This window comes from Raphanus sativus, unplaced genomic scaffold (genome assembly GCF_000801105.2).
Source record: "Raphanus sativus cultivar WK10039 unplaced genomic scaffold, ASM80110v3 Scaffold2332, whole genome shotgun sequence".
Taxonomy (NCBI): domain Eukaryota; kingdom Viridiplantae; phylum Streptophyta; class Magnoliopsida; order Brassicales; family Brassicaceae; genus Raphanus; species Raphanus sativus.
In genome coordinates this window covers 1,347-16,093 of record NW_026617641.1, presented here as the reverse complement: position 1 = coordinate 16,093, position 14,747 = coordinate 1,347, and the positions used below count along the sequence as shown (strand labels likewise).

The window sequence follows — 14,747 nt, the reverse complement described above, 5'->3', positions numbered from 1 at the left end:
TTCCAATCTGATCACACAAATCAGAGAAATGCCAATAAAGCAATTTTATAATCAAATTTCAAAGTCCAACAATTGATGAAAGTGTCAAACAAGGAACATCGTCTCCCACCTTTTTTCTGCGTATCGAAGACTCAAAAGTGTTCCTTCTCTACTTGAGAACCATTCATAGCGTTGATTTGAAGAAGAAGACGAATCACTCGTACACGGCGGGTTGATCTCGCTTTAATGGGCCACAAATGAGCTCATTTAAAAGCCCATTTTGTTTAAAGAATCACATTTTCTCGTAGTAGTCTACTTCCACGGCGGGTTTGATCTTACTTCAGATGGGCCAGTAATGGGCTCAACTAAAAAGCCCATTTTGTTTGATGACTTTAACCTCCCCTTAATATTTTCGTCGGCGTTTAGTGGAAACGTTCACCGATCATCACTCTCTCCGTCCTAGCTCTCTGTTTTTTTTTTCAGGTACGCGGCAAAATCTTCTAACCTCTTCTATTTCTTCTCTTCTTGAAATCTGATTCGACCTAATTTCATCGTCTCCAATCGTGTTCGAGGTGAGATATTTATGCCGGGGATCTCTAGATTCTAAGTAGAGTATTAGATATGTTTCCGCACAGATCTGTTTTTTACTAGACTGTTCACGATTTGACAATACGACGTCGTTTAATAACAGGCAAGTATTGAGATCGGAGGAATGGATCAGTTCGCGGGAGGCAATTGGTCGATGATCCCCAACGTTCAGGCGCAGGGTAGCTTCGGTACACCCACCAATCAAGACCATCTATTCCTCCAGCAACAACAACAACAGCCACAACAGTTTCATCAACAACAAACCCAGCAGCAGTTCCAGCCACAGCAACAGCAACAACAACAAGAGATGCAGTTCCAGCAATTCCAGCAACAACAACAGTTCATTCAACAGCAGCAGTTCCATCACCAGCAGCACCGTCTGCTACATTCTCCTATCCAGCAGCAGCAGCCGCAATCGTCTTTGCAGTCCCCTCCGCCGCCGCAACAGACGATGGTTCATACTCCGCAATCTATGATGCATACACCGCAGCAGCAGCAGCAGTTGGTGCATACTCCGCAGCAATCGGTTCAGACTCCGCAGCAGCACCAGTCTTTAGCTTCTCATTTCCATCTCTATCCTGTAAAGCAACCAAACCAAATTATCCAGTTTTTTTTATGGGAATTGTTGGGTGTCTAATGTATATGGTATTTGCAGTTGGTGGAGAAACTATCAGATGCTGTTGAAACAGGAACACGAGATCAGAACTCTGATGCTCTGGTTTGGTTTCTTTCCTTGTCTCTAACAAAGATGATCTAGGTCTTTGTTTGAGGTTTCTGTCTAGGGTTTTTGAATGTTGAATTGTGTATGTGTGGAATTGCAGGTGAGTGAATTGAACGGCCATTTTGATAAGTGCCAGCAGCTGTTGAATTCGATTTCAGGATCCCTTGGATCCAAAACTACTATGGTAATGAACCAATGGTTTTTGTTTCTCTCTGTTTGGTCTGATATCATCATTTGACATGTGCTTTTGGGAAGGTATTTTACTGATGATGTATGTGTGTTTTTTTAATAGACTGTTGACGGCCAAAAGAGGAATCTAGAAGAAAGTGAGCAATTACTTCAACAAAGAAGGTAAAGTTCTGCAAAACTGTCACGACATATCATTTGTCTTTTGATTGACCAGATATTTCTTCTTACACTTTGTCTCATTAAATTCTTTGGTTAGGGACTTGATTATGGAATATAGAAAATCTATTGAAGACCTTGTCAAGATTGAGCCTTAGTTCCAGATCTCTCGCTTAGATGTGGTGTATCTTTATTTACGTCTACTCTACACTTGTAGCTTTCTAATAAAAGACCAAGATTTGTAATCAGTGAACCACTTTTTAATTCAAAGAATAATAATGGAAATGTTTTTTTTTTCTTCTTTTTGGTTTCTTTCAAAATATTACAATAGAACAAGTGATCATGTGTTTTTTTGTCTACATAACTCTTGGATCAAATTTTAAATCTTGTTCTGTGAACGTACAAGACATACACCAACACTTCTATACTCTTGGCACCTGTTACAAACATTCTACTAATTGCATAGATGGAAATTCAAGCATTCTAGTAAAGTTCCACAATGAAATTTGAAAGAACATGTACCGAGCTGTTACTAAGTTCTGCTGAGATGTCTAGTTGCACCCACATGGCTTTGGCAACGAGGTAGACAACAACAAAAAGAAAAGCCTATGTATAGAGGATTTCTGTCATGAGTTGTATAATAGTAAGTTCAATGGAAAAGCAATCACAATGTTTAAAGATAACATGTAAAGAGTCATAAACTCTTTGAAATAACTAAGGCAACCATTGCACATGGAGGTGGCTGATAAGCTACAACAATGCTATTTCAGGAAGAGAAAGAAGGATAACAAGATCTCAAGTGATGACCTGGAAGATTGGGAAGCTACAACGCAAGTGCTGACTCTCAACATAACTTCAATCAAATTACCAAGTAATTTTCAGTTAAATTTGGGTCTGATCCCGGTTTGGATTTTTTGGTCCGGTAGAATGCTTTAATCGTAATGCTTCAACCAAGCTCAATAATTTGGGCTTTGTTAATCCGAACCAACCTGGGTCTTTATGAAGGCCCAATAGATGCCGTGCCGACTCGCCGAATTACTGCTTAAATTTAAAAAAGCAAATATTAAAAGAGAAATCGATTTTATAGCTCTTCCTCTCGTCATTTGTCCTCTTCTTCCTCTCTCAGACCAGACAGAAGCTGTCTTTTATCCGAAGAATATAGGGTTTTCATTTCTCTCGTATAATCCAAATCGTCGAAACCCTAATACATCTACATCAGGTTATTCATCTCTCCCTTTTTCTTTTCCAATACTCAATTCCATGATTCTTGGATCGATTAGAGTTTTTGTAGATGATTTCTATTCTCTCTGATCTGGATAAGATCTTCAATATTTTGTGTATACGCTTCATGGATCGCGCTTAATTTTCGTTTTTTTCTTTTCTGAGTTGACTCCAAAATCGAAATCAATTTCAGATCCGATGATCACGAGCTTTCACTTTCATGTTCTGCAATGAAATCACTTGTCTTAATTCGAATTTTCATGTCCTTTTCTCACAGGCTCTAGCATCCTTGTCGAGTTTGCTCCCTTGTTTCAACCAAGGTTCATGTCAGATCTTGAAGTTCAAGTCCCCACTGCCTTTGGTAAATCTTTCACCTGAATTAAACACACACCTTTGCGGTTGAAATTGTTGTGAATATAGAAAAGTGTTTTTTTTGTTCTTGTTAAATTGATTGGGGAAGCTAATTTTATTTTCTTATTGTTTGGTGATGATATGTTAAGATCCGTTTGCTGATGCAAATGCTGAGGACGCTGGAGCAGGAGCTGGAACAAAGGAATACGTGCACATACGTGTTCAGCAGCGTAATGGTAGAAAAAGCCTGACCACTGTCCAGGGCCTTAAGAAAGAGTATAGCTATACCAAGATCCTTAAAGACCTTAAGAAAGAGTTCTGCTGCAATGGCACTGTCGTCCAGGACTCTGAACTAGGACAGGTCTGTGTCTCTGTGTGTTTCGAGATCCCTTTTATTACATCTCTGTCTACTAGACAAAGTTTGTTCTAGCTCTTGTGGGTTTCTAAACAAGAAATACTAGTTCTGATGCATACTTTTTGCTGGCAAGATCAAATTTTAATATATAGATGAACATTTAGATTTGAAAGTTGAACCTTTTAGAGTATATACTTTATCATGAGTTGAGAATTTTTCAATAAATTGTAGGTTATTCAGCTTCAAGGTGATCAGAGGAAGAACGTCTCTACTTTCCTTGTTCAGGTAGTTACTCTTGTTTTTTGTACTTTTGAGGTTTGTTTATAGCAGAAGATCTTGTATTCTGATCTTAAGAATGTTGTTGAACCAGGCTGGTCTTGTGAAGAAGGATAACATCAAGATCCATGGTTTTTGAGCAAACTCTATATACTTGTTGTTGTTGTTCATCTTTGCACAACGAGTTGAATTTGCGGAATCAATCATCCCTTCTCAAAGGCAGCACTATAAACAATCACTTATGTATTATTAATGCTTTTCTTCTATATATATTGTGTCCGAAAAATTAAATGGTTTGCTTATGAGCGGATATAACAAATGTATGAACTTTTCTTTTGCGTTTGTAGTGTGAGATCATCAATAAAACTGTGCATTGAGTGCAAAATAAAGTTAGACCGGATTAGAGAAGGTTTACGGTCTGATGCTTAAACCAAAACGCGGTCCAAACTGGGGTTCGATCCATTTGCTCTGTGCGTGTGTACTTCATGAACTGTAATTTATAGAAAATTATAACAAAAAGCATTAACACTATGGTTAACGATATAATCAGTACTTGAATTTTACTATTGCAAGTATTAAGACAAATAACAAATATCACAAAAAAACGATTCGTTTTAATATTGTTCGTTACTTGTTTAACGACCGAAAATGATAACTAAACCAATAAAAACAAAGTCCTAAACAGATATTTCTTTGTTGAGAAGTAACCATATATCGAATATATGTATTTTGTTACTTCTTCCTTTTAGTATTAGGTACAAATATTTTACTTGAAATGATTCTCGTGTCTTTACCAAATCGAATAAACAAAACAAATTTTCATAACTTTCTCTCATAGGATATTATTTATCAAGTACTTCTTACAAAATTGGAAATATATCTAAATAATTCATAAGTACTTATAAGTAGTAAGTAATCGAACAAGGTAAATAACTTGCAACTAATATATTTTGGACAACGAGGACTTGTTTTCGACAAGTTAAATATAAGTCCAAAAATTCATCAATCGTTTAAGGTAAGTCAAGTATCAAGTATAACTAAAACTCAAAATCAAGTACTCACCTTGCACTAACCCCTAATAATTTGTATTAATCGAACGAATATTCTTTACCTTTTATCTCAGTGCTGAATAGAGAAAGTTGGTTTATGCAAATAGATTACTTCTTACAAAATTGGAAATATATCCAAATAATTCATAAGTACTTATATGTAGGAAGTACTCGAACAAGGTAATTAACTTGCAAATAATATATTTTGAATAAGAAGTACTTGTTTATGACAAGTCAAATACAAGTCCAAAAATTTATCGCTCGTTCAAGGTAAACGAATCATCAAGTATACTTAAAAAAACAAAAAAAAACAAGTATTCCTAATGATTTGTACTAATGGAACGAATATTCTTTACCTTTTACCTTAGTGCTGAGTAGAGAAAATTGCTTTATGTAAATAGATTACTACATGATATATGCAGTAATCAAAAGAGTATCCTCTACCTTTTATTTCAGTGCTGACTACAATGAATCTAACTAAATATGTAAATTAATAAAAAAAATTAACTTTATTAGCTAAAAAAATATAAATAAAATAAATGCTAATAATTAATTAAAAAAAAATAGGAAGCTACTACATTAAGGAAAGAGAGAGGGGGTAAGAACAAAAAGGAAACAGAAACTTGCTGGCGTTGGTTTTTGAGTTTGCAGTGCGTGAGAGTGAAGGAGGATAAGAGAGAGAGAGAGAGAGAGAAAGACATTCACCGTCTTTAGAGAGAGAGAGAGAGAAAACGAGAGGAGCCCCAGCCAATCTCCTTCTCCCTCCCAATTTTTCCATCTCTCTTCTCTCTCGTTTCGTTCCTCATCTCGCATATACGATTAGGTGAATAAAAAAAAAAAACACGCGTTTTCTTCGTGTTGATCATGAACGAGCCTCCCCGATATTTCAGGTAAATCTCGCCGCGACGGAGGATTCCTCCGATCTCCATATCTCTCTCTATATATACGCCGTGAGGCTCACGTGATCTCCATCTCTTGCCTTGCCTCCCAAGTTTATCTGATTATATATTCGCTGATTGTCATCATCTAGGGCAAAATTGAACAACCTAATTTCAGATTGATTGAATCTAACATGTTTTCATCGTTTCCTTTGAATCTGACACAGTACCTAGGGCTACATTGAGGAGGAGGAGGAGGTTCAAATTATTCTTTTTTATTTTATTTTAATCAAAATCCAAATGGCTCATCGTCGTAGTAGAATTAGGTCAAGAATCAAGAAAAGCCATTTCTACACGTTCAGATGCCTGAGGCCCAAAACACTCGACGATCAATGCCCCCACGTCATCAACGGACCAGGCTACACCCGCATCGTCCACTGCAACAACCCTCACCTCCACCTCGCCACCAAGCTCCTCAGGTACAGATCCAACTACGTCTCCACCACTCGCTACAACATGCTCACTTTCCTCCCCAAATGCCTCTACGAGCAGTTCCACCGCGTCGCCAACTTCTATTTCCTCGTCGCCGCCATCCTCTCCGTCTTCCCTCTCTCCCCTTTCAACAAGTGGAGCATGATCGCCCCCTTGGTGTTCGTCGTTGGGCTTAGTATGGGGAAAGAGGCGTTAGAGGATTGGAGGAGGTTTATGCAGGACGTGGAGGTGAACTCGAGGAAGGCTTGTGTTCATTTAGGGAGTGGGGAGTTTGGTCGTAGGGCGTGGAGGAAGATCCGTGTCGGGGATGTGGTGAGAGTTGATAAAGATGAGTTTTTTCCTGCTGATTTGCTCTTGCTTTCGAGTAGCTACGACGATGGGATATGTTATGTGGAGACGATGAACTTAGATGGGGAGACTAACTTGAAAGTTAAGAGATGTTTGGACGCTACTTTGCCGTTGGAAAAGGATGAGTCTTTTAAGAGTTTCTCTGGAGTGATTAAATGCGAAGATCCGAATCCGAACTTGTATACTTTTGTTGGGAACCTTGAGTGTGATGGTCAGGTTTATCCACTTGATCCTAACCAGATTCTACTGAGAGATTCTAAGCTGAGGAACACTAGTTATATCTATGGTGTTGTGGTTTTCACGGGTCATGACACGAAAGTTATGCAGAACTCGACGAAGTCTCCTTCGAAGAGAAGCAGCATTGAAAAGAGAATGGACTATATTATATACACTCTCTTTGCGCTTCTTTTGTTTGTCTCCTTCATCAGCTCTCTGGGGTTTGCGGTTATGACGAAGCTTCTAATGGCGGATTGGTGGTACTTGCGACCAGACAAGCCTGAGAGCTTGACGAATCCAACTAATCCTTTGTACGCTTGGGTTGTCCATTTGATCACTGCTCTCTTGCTTTATGGCTACTTGATTCCCATCTCGCTGTATGTTTCCATCGAGTTGGTGAAAGTCTTGCAAGCATCTTTCATTAATCAAGACTTGCAGTTGTATGATAGCGAGAGCGGGACTCCGGCGCAGGCACGCACGTCCAATTTGAATGAAGAGCTGGGACAAGTTGATACCATCCTCTCTGATAAAACAGGGACTTTGACGTGTAACCAGATGGACTTTCTGAAATGCTCAATCGCGGGTACTTCTTACGGCGTCCGTGCCAGTGAAGTGGAGCTAGCTGCTGCAAAGCAGATGGCGATGGATCTCGAGGAGCAAGGTGATGAGATTACTAACCTTCCAGTGAGGACACAACGCTACACCAGGACGTCATCAGAGGTTGAACTGGAGACTGTAATCACTGCTAGTGACGAAAAGGATAGGAAGCAGACCACTGGCATTAAGGGCTTTAGCTTTGAGGATAACCGTCTAATGGATGATAACTGGGTAAATGAGCCGAATCCTGATGACGTTTTGATGTTTTTCCGTATACTCGCGGTTTGTCATACTGCTATTCCTGAGGTGGATGAAGATAGTGGGAAGTGTAGTTATGAAGCTGAGTCTCCTGATGAAGTTGCTTTCCTTGTTGCTGCTAGGGAGTTTGGTTTTGAGTTTACTAAGAGAACTCAAACAAGTGTGTTTATTGCTGAACGGTTTTCACCTTCAGGCCACCCAGTTGATAGGTGAGACTGATATTATGTAAACTTCTTATTGTATAGATGTCTAATCATGTGGTGGTTACTTTTTACAGAGAATACAAAGTGTTGAATCTTCTTGACTTCACTAGCAAAAGGAAAAGAATGTCTGCCATTATCCGGGATGAAGAAGGGCAGATTCTTCTACTCTGTAAAGGCGCTGACAGGTTCAAGCCAGTTCCATATTTTGATTATCACTTCTTCTAAGCAAAGTTTGATGTTTTTTTTTTCCTTTTTAATTTTTGTAGCATCATATTTGACCGGTTATCACAGAAAGGAAAAGAATACCTGGGAGCTACTTCCAAGCACTTGAATGAATACGGTGAGGCTGGTTTACGTACATTGGCACTGGGTTATAGAAAGCTGGATGAAGAAGAGTATTCGGCATGGAACAGTGAATTCCACAAAGCCAAAACATCTGTTGGAGCTGATAGAGATGAATTGCTCGAGAAGGTATCAGATATGATGGAGAAGGAATTGATCCTTGTTGGAGCTACTGCTGTGGAAGACAAACTGCAAAAAGGGGTATGAGTCATACTTCATTGTGATTACCCAATATGGCTAGCTTTCAGAACTCTTTTCCAGCTTACCGTTTGTAGTTCACTTGTTCAGGTTCCTCAATGCATAGATAACCTTGCTCAAGCTGGTCTCAAGATATGGGTTTTGACAGGAGATAAGATGGAGACAGCAATAAACATAGGGTTGTTCTTCTTTATTGCGGATACTACAGACCCTGAAACTGATTTTCTCCTCTATAAGACTAAATTGACTAAATGATTTGGTTGGCCACAATGCAGATATGCCTGCAGTTTACTTAGACAGGGTATGAAGCAGATATCCATTTCATTTGCTAATGTAGAGGAATCATCTCAAAACTCCGAAGCTGTACGTATTTTATGTCGACACTATAAAAATACCTACATTACTTTTTCATTTGAATATTTCGTGTGATGTAAGAAAAATGTCGTTAATGTTCAGGCTGCAAAGGAGAGCATTTTGATGCAGATCACAAATGCATCACAGATGATCAAAATAGAAAAAGATCCATATGCTGCGTTTGCTTTGATCATTGATGGGAAGACACTTACATATGCTTTGAAGGATGATGTCAAGTATCAGTTTCTTGCACTTGCAGTTGTCTGTGCATCAGTAATATGCTGCCGTGTCTCTCCTAAACAGAAAGCACTTGTATGGAAAACTCCTTTTAAAACAATTTTATTTTTCATTGGTTAGTATCCCTTGAAATATAATGCATCCAAAAACATTACAATTGTCTTGAATTTTTTTTTCCCAGATAACAAGGCTAGCCAAAGAAGGAACAGGGAAGACAACTTTAGCAATCGGTGATGGTGCAAATGATGTTGGAATGATTCAAGAAGCTGATATTGGTGTTGGCATCAGTGGCGTCGAAGGCATGCAGGTGCTTAAGCCTCTCTTCAACACAATGAGACATGGTCAAGTTTCACAAAACTTGTTTCTGTTTTTTTTTCCTTGTGCAGGCTGTAATGGCAAGTGACTTCTCCATAGCGCAGTTTCGCTTTCTGGAGAGACTACTTGTTGTCCACGGACATTGGTGCTACAAAAGAATAGCCCAAATGGTTAGTATATGCGTTTCAATAATTTGATATATCACCAGACAACATGGTACACATCATCTTCATTGGTAACTGTTGTTTTCACAGATATGTTACTTCTTCTACAAGAACATAGCGTTTGGCTTAACTCTCTTCTACTTCGAAGCCTTCACTGGGTTTTCTGGTCAATCAATATTCAACGACTCCTACTTATTACTCTTCAACGTTGTTCTCACTTCTCTCCCTGTCATTTCTCTCGGAGTTTTCGAACAAGATGTTCCTTCTGATGTCTGCTTAGAGGTTAATAGCTCCACCATCATCTTCACATACAAAGAAAAAACATTTTTTAAACCTATTCATATCTTGCCTCTGTTTTATAGTTCCCTGCATTATATCAACAAGGCCCCAAGAACCTATTCTTCGACTGGTACAGGATCCTCGGATGGATGGGGAATGGAGTTTACGCATCCATAGTCATCTTCACACTCAACCTCGGAATATTTCATGTCCAATCATTCCGCTCTGATGGCCAAACCGCAGACATGAACGCCATGGGAACCGCCATGTTCACTTGCATCATATGGGCAGTAAATGTACAAATCGCTCTAACCATGAGCCACTTCACTTGGATCCAACACGTAATGATATGGGGAAGCATAGGAGCTTGGTACATCTTCCTTGCTCTTTACGGTATGTTACCACCTAAACTCTCTGGTAACATCTTCCACATGCTCATCGAGGTTCTAGCGCCTGCGCCGATCTTCTGGCTGACCACACTCCTGGTCATAGCCGCTACAACACTCCCTTACTTGTTTCACATCTCGTACCAAAGATCAGTGAACCCTCTTGACCATCACATTATACAAGAGATCAAGCATTTCAGGATTGATTTAGAGGATGAGAGAATGTGGAAACGAGAGAAGTCTAAGGCTAGAGAGAAGACAAAGATTGGGTTCACTGCTAGAGTCGATGCTAAGATCAGACAGCTAAGAGTGAAGCTTCAGAGGAAACATTCGGTGTTAAGTGTCATGAGTGGGACTTCGTCTAATGATACAACTTCAAACTCACAACAGACTTGATCTGAGACCACCCAAGTAAATTTTGTTTTAAGTCATTGTTTTATATAAGTAAGTGTATCGAAGATAGATAAAGAAAAAAACACACAGCTGAAAAAAAAAAAAAACACATTATTATTCTTTTTTTTCTTTCACTATTCAAATCGTAGTATTTATTAAAAAACATGTTTATATGAAAATGTTATCATCTGACTGGTCTTAAAATATTAAATATGACTTGCTAAAATATTATACATTGATGATGTAATGCTGACTCACGGTCACATATGATTAGACTTCTAACTAGACAAAAAATATGATTTAAATAAATATAAAAATGTTAATATATATTTTTAAATTTAACAAATTACATACATTAACTAATTTATTAGCCTAATCATATTAAGTAGCTAAATAATTGGACTACTACTCCCTCAAATTCGTAGACATATTTCACATGTATTAAAAATGATAAAGAGTATTAGTATATCTTTATTAATGTACAATTATTTAAATAAAATTGAGTTAAATACATATCTATTGGTTAGTTAAAAGATAAAAATGATGATGAATGAAAAACTGCATTGAAAATATAGAATGACACTTTTCGAAATATGCAAAAAATGCTAAAATAACATATTTTAAAAAACAGAGGGAGTATTATATAAAATTTGAATCATAGTTATTATAATATTACTAACCATCAAATTTTTAATAAATAATAAATTATAATTTTATACATTATTGTAAGGTTTTCACTTATATTTATAAGCATATAATATAAATAATATAGTTTATATCATATTATTCAACAAAATTATATTGTAAAGTTCAACATGACAATTTATCAGTAATTAATATAAAAATAATCATACTGCTTGAGAATAAATAATTAATGCAGTTCAAAGAAAGACAATCACTACAAGAAAACATATTATTTACCAGGGCGCTTTTCGTTGTAAATTCGTTGTAAAAGGGGGATTACGACGAATTTACCTCGAAAAGAAGATTCGTCGTAAACGCCACGTAACGGGTACGAGTTAATGAATTCGTCGTAAAGGAGAAGGAAAGCTTTCGTCGTAATGTCCACGTAAACACTCGTTGTAACTAACTCGTAAAGGTTCGTCGTAAAGGAGTTGTAAATATTTCGATGTAAAATACACGTAAAAGTTCGATGTAAATTCGTTGTAAAATTTACGACGACTTTACATCTCCATCGTTGTAAACTCGATGTAATTGTTTACATCGTATTTACGAGTTCTTCGATGTAAATTCGTTGTAAACTTTACGACGAATTTACATCGTTAGTTTATTTATTATATTAATTATATTAATTTCATTTATTATTTTATTTTTATTTATAATAAAATTGGAAATTATAAAAATTAAAATTTCAAATAATAAAAAAACAATTGTTTAGAAAATAAATATTCCATAAATAAAATTTAAGTTTTAATATTTTACAAAACGAAATTATAAAAATAAAAATCTACGGGAGCGATACATCATCAAAGTAGCCGGTCCCGCTCGGTCCCTCTCCGCTTGTTCCCGCTCCCACTGGATCGGTAGATTCGGGATCCCGTTGTTGCATCCCGAGAGCTTCTCGTCTGGCCGCCAACGCTCTCTTCATGGTCGGGTTCCCCATCGCCATAATATCCAACAGGTTCTTGAGAGAGTCTAAACGCTTCTGCTGGGTATCCAATCGAGCCTGCATCTGAGAAGTCTCTTGGGCCCGTCTCGAAGAGTAAGACGAAGTCGCCCTTGCGACTTCGTTGACAGAACCGATTCCCACCATCCGGTCCTTCTTTCTTGGAGCGACCTACAAAAAATAATATTAAATAGTTAATATTGTTGAAATAGTAAAATTAATTTAAACTAGCTTTTAAATTTTACCTCCTCGAAGATCCTGTCAACCTCTTCTGTCGTTAATTTGACGGGTAATCCATCCGGAGACTGCTGGGTGAGTTGCGTCTCCCGCTCATCAACCCGAGCAGCCACAGTGTTGAAGAGCTTCTCGGATGCAGGATCAACAAAAGTCCCGTCCGGTTTGGCGTGAGTCATCTTGAAGAGGTCGGACAAAGATGGCATGACTCCGGTCTTCTCAAACTACAAAAACCAATAATAAAATATTAAATATTGAAATTCAAATTTATTAATAAAATAAATATTACAACTAAAACTTACAGCTTCGAGATGGATCCCGGCATGAGGTTTTTGCCCGGTGGTATGAGGCATAGGCAAATTCCCATCTTTATCCTTGGTCCTACGGAAAGCGGAGCAGGAGTTGGCCTTCCGGATTGAGCTGGGTAGCTTCCAAAAGGCGATGAGGTCATCCCATACATCCTTGGTGACCCCAGTGGGCCTCCCGTCATAGCCGTAGATCTCCCACTTATCCTTCCAATTCGAGACCGTGTTGGTAAGGCGAGTCTTCGCCTTTGCCTCGAATTCCTTCTTCACCATTTCGGTGATTCCTAAGGACCAATTCCACTTTTGCTGAAACAAACAAAATTATGAAACCATTAATAATTAATAATTAATAATTAATAAAAATAATAAAAGAAAATATTAAAAAGAAAATTGAAAAATTACCGCAAACTGTTTAAACCAAGTGATCTTGACGTGATCTGGAGTCAAGCTCCAGTTTGGATAAGCTCCGTCTAAGTATCCCTTCATCGTCTTTGAAACGCTCCGGGAAACACGGTTGTTGGCCCCAAACCTGCAAATTAAACCAACTTGTTAATAAAATATATAAAAATGATTTAAAAATTTTAAATTATAAATTTACTTACCAATAAGCACCCGGCGGTCTATCGGGGTCCAAAACGTCCATACCCTCCCGTCCAGGCGCGGAAAGCAAATCCTCCACCGTATATCTTGCGTATGGTGCATGAGGAGGCACCCGCAAGTCTGGATGAACATCTGCCCCTGGAATGGGCTCCTGGGGAGCTGCTGGTGGCGGAGGTGGAGCCATGTGAGGTGCGGGAGGAGGACTCCAAACTCTCTGAGATGTCTGAGAGTCCGGAACGGCATCAGAAGATGCTCGGCCACCGGAAAAAGAAGACGTCCCGGCACCATCGCCAAACATCTCATCATAAGTCGGTGGTGGTTTTTTCCTAGGAGCCATGATCTACATTATTTTAAAAAAATAATAATTAAAAATCACAACACTATTAATTAATTATTTTTTAAAAAATTATCTATACTAACCACCTAAACTAATTCCCTAAACTAATTCTCTAAACTAATTCCCTATACTAACCACCTAAACTAATTATAAAAAAAACTAACTAGAGAGAGAGAGGAGTTACCTTACAGAGAGAGAGAGATTTGTGAGGAATGAACGACCGTTTTGGATGCTTCGGCCCAGGGATTAATATGGTCAAGAATAGAAATTCTTGTTCCATGCACATGTCCGGCGGCAGGTTGTACGGCGTAAGAATAACTGGCCACAAATAATACTGTCTCCCAGACATACCAAATGGACTAAATCCATCGGTGCATAACCCAAGATAGACATTCCGAATATTTTCAGCGAAATCTGGGTATACCTTGTTGAAATGTTTCCACGCCCTTGCATATGATGGGTGAGCGACCTCGCCATCCTTCTGGACATGTTCAGCATGCCACCTCATCCATGCAGCAGTTCTCTCCGATTGGTATAATTTTTTTAACCTGTCTTTAATGGGTAGGTACCACATCCTTTGGTACGGTACCCTATTCCTCCCACGTCCTTGCGGCTTGAATCGTGGTTTCTTGCAGAATCGACACTCTTCTAACTTCTCATCATCCTTCCAGTAGATCATGCAGTTGTCGATGCAAACATCTATCATCTCCGAAGGCAACCCAAGACTATAAACCAATTTCTGAATCTCATAATAAGATTCAGCTAACACGTTGTCTTCTGGCAAATACTCTTTGAACAACTCCGCCCAAGCATCCATGCAATTCTCAGGTAAATTATGATCCGTTTTAATGTTCATCATCCTAACTGCTAGAGACAATTTAGAGAGACCTTCTCTACAACCAGTGTAGATTGGTTGATTTGCAGCATCTAACATTTCATAAAACCTTTTTGCATCCAAATTAGGTTCTTCTACATTTCCAGTTTCATGAGTTATTGTTGTAGTTGTTTCTAAAAATGCATCAGTAATCATGTCTTGAACCCTATCATGATCTACCATCTGCTCCTCCTGATGATAACTAGATTCATTATGCAAATGATT

At 38.3% G+C, this 14,747-nt stretch overlaps 4 protein-coding genes across 5 annotated transcripts; 3 read left to right on the top strand and 1 right to left on the bottom strand.

Annotated features, from left to right (window-relative positions):
* Positions 1-389: 389 nt before the first annotated feature.
* Positions 390-1,933, top strand: LOC108819496 (mediator of RNA polymerase II transcription subunit 9). 2 transcript variants are annotated; one of them, XM_018592542.2, is made up of 6 exons: positions 390-462; positions 671-1,147; positions 1,223-1,285; positions 1,389-1,472; positions 1,581-1,639; positions 1,734-1,933. In XM_018592542.2, the coding sequence occupies exons 2-6, from the start codon at positions 692-694 to the stop codon at positions 1,789-1,791; spliced, it is 720 nt and encodes a 239-aa protein (XP_018448044.1). In that variant the 5' UTR covers positions 390-462; positions 671-691; the 3' UTR covers positions 1,792-1,933. The 2 variants fall into 2 exon arrangements, with proteins under 2 accessions (XP_018448044.1, XP_018448043.1); XM_018592541.2 differs by having other exon boundaries at positions 395-551.
* Positions 1,934-2,703: 770 nt separating this feature from the next.
* LOC130505515 (protein translation factor SUI1 homolog 2-like) lies at positions 2,704-4,169 on the top strand. The gene is made up of 5 exons (XM_057000121.1): positions 2,704-2,852; positions 3,132-3,215; positions 3,355-3,566; positions 3,792-3,845; positions 3,931-4,169. The coding sequence occupies exons 2-5, from the start codon at positions 3,179-3,181 to the stop codon at positions 3,973-3,975; spliced, it is 348 nt and encodes a 115-aa protein (XP_056856101.1). The 5' UTR covers positions 2,704-2,852; positions 3,132-3,178; the 3' UTR covers positions 3,976-4,169.
* A 1,293-nt stretch (positions 4,170-5,462) lies between these two features.
* Positions 5,463-10,650, top strand: LOC108820451 (phospholipid-transporting ATPase 6). The gene is made up of 11 exons (XM_057000122.1): positions 5,463-5,775; positions 5,991-7,883; positions 7,952-8,062; positions 8,144-8,420; positions 8,508-8,596; positions 8,693-8,780; positions 8,874-9,083; positions 9,190-9,315; positions 9,395-9,493; positions 9,578-9,769; positions 9,850-10,650. The coding sequence occupies exons 2-11, from the start codon at positions 6,064-6,066 to the stop codon at positions 10,546-10,548; spliced, it is 3,711 nt and encodes a 1,236-aa protein (XP_056856102.1). The 5' UTR covers positions 5,463-5,775; positions 5,991-6,063; the 3' UTR covers positions 10,549-10,650.
* A 1,363-nt stretch (positions 10,651-12,013) lies between these two features.
* On the bottom strand, positions 12,014-13,648 carry LOC108820449 (uncharacterized). The gene is made up of 5 exons (XM_018593391.2): positions 13,314-13,648; positions 13,114-13,240; positions 12,709-13,017; positions 12,418-12,630; positions 12,014-12,343 (listed from the first exon to the last, which is right to left on the bottom strand). Exons 1-5 carry the CDS (start codon positions 13,646-13,648, stop codon positions 12,014-12,016), a joined length of 1,314 nt encoding a protein of 437 aa, XP_018448893.2.
* Between the last annotated feature and the right edge of the window lie 1,099 nt (positions 13,649-14,747).

Excerpts from the sequence above, each read along its gene's own strand:
- LOC108819496 (XM_018592542.2), top strand. The coding sequence starts at position 692 with ATGGATCAGTTCGCGGGAGGCAATTGGTCGATGATCCCCAACGTTCAG. Across the intron at positions 1,148-1,222 it reads CTCATTTCCATCTCTATCCT|TTGGTGGAGAAACTATCAGA; the intron begins GTAAAGCAACCA and ends TGGTATTTGCAG. Across the intron at positions 1,473-1,580 it reads TTGGATCCAAAACTACTATG|ACTGTTGACGGCCAAAAGAG; the intron begins GTAATGAACCAA and ends TTTTTTTAATAG.
- LOC130505515 (XM_057000121.1), top strand. The coding sequence starts at position 3,179 with ATGTCAGATCTTGAAGTTCAAGTCCCCACTGCCTTTG. Across the intron at positions 3,567-3,791 it reads AGGACTCTGAACTAGGACAG|GTTATTCAGCTTCAAGGTGA; the intron begins GTCTGTGTCTCT and ends AATAAATTGTAG. Across the intron at positions 3,846-3,930 it reads TCTCTACTTTCCTTGTTCAG|GCTGGTCTTGTGAAGAAGGA; the intron begins GTAGTTACTCTT and ends TTGTTGAACCAG.
- LOC108820451 (XM_057000122.1), top strand. The coding sequence starts at position 6,064 with ATGGCTCATCGTCGTAGTAGAATTAGGTCAAGAATCAAGAAAAGCCAT. Across the intron at positions 7,884-7,951 it reads TCAGGCCACCCAGTTGATAG|AGAATACAAAGTGTTGAATC; the intron begins GTGAGACTGATA and ends TACTTTTTACAG. Across the intron at positions 8,597-8,692 it reads GAGACAGCAATAAACATAGG|ATATGCCTGCAGTTTACTTA; the intron begins GTTGTTCTTCTT and ends GCCACAATGCAG.
- LOC108820449 (XM_018593391.2), bottom strand. The coding sequence starts at position 13,648 with ATGGCTCCTAGGAAAAAACCACCACCGACTTATGATGAGATGTTTGGC. Across the intron at positions 12,631-12,708 it reads CCGGGATCCATCTCGAAGCT|TTTGAGAAGACCGGAGTCAT; the intron begins GTAAGTTTTAGT and ends TGGTTTTTGTAG. Across the intron at positions 12,344-12,417 it reads TTGACAGGATCTTCGAGGAG|GTCGCTCCAAGAAAGAAGGA; the intron begins GTAAAATTTAAA and ends TATTTTTTGTAG.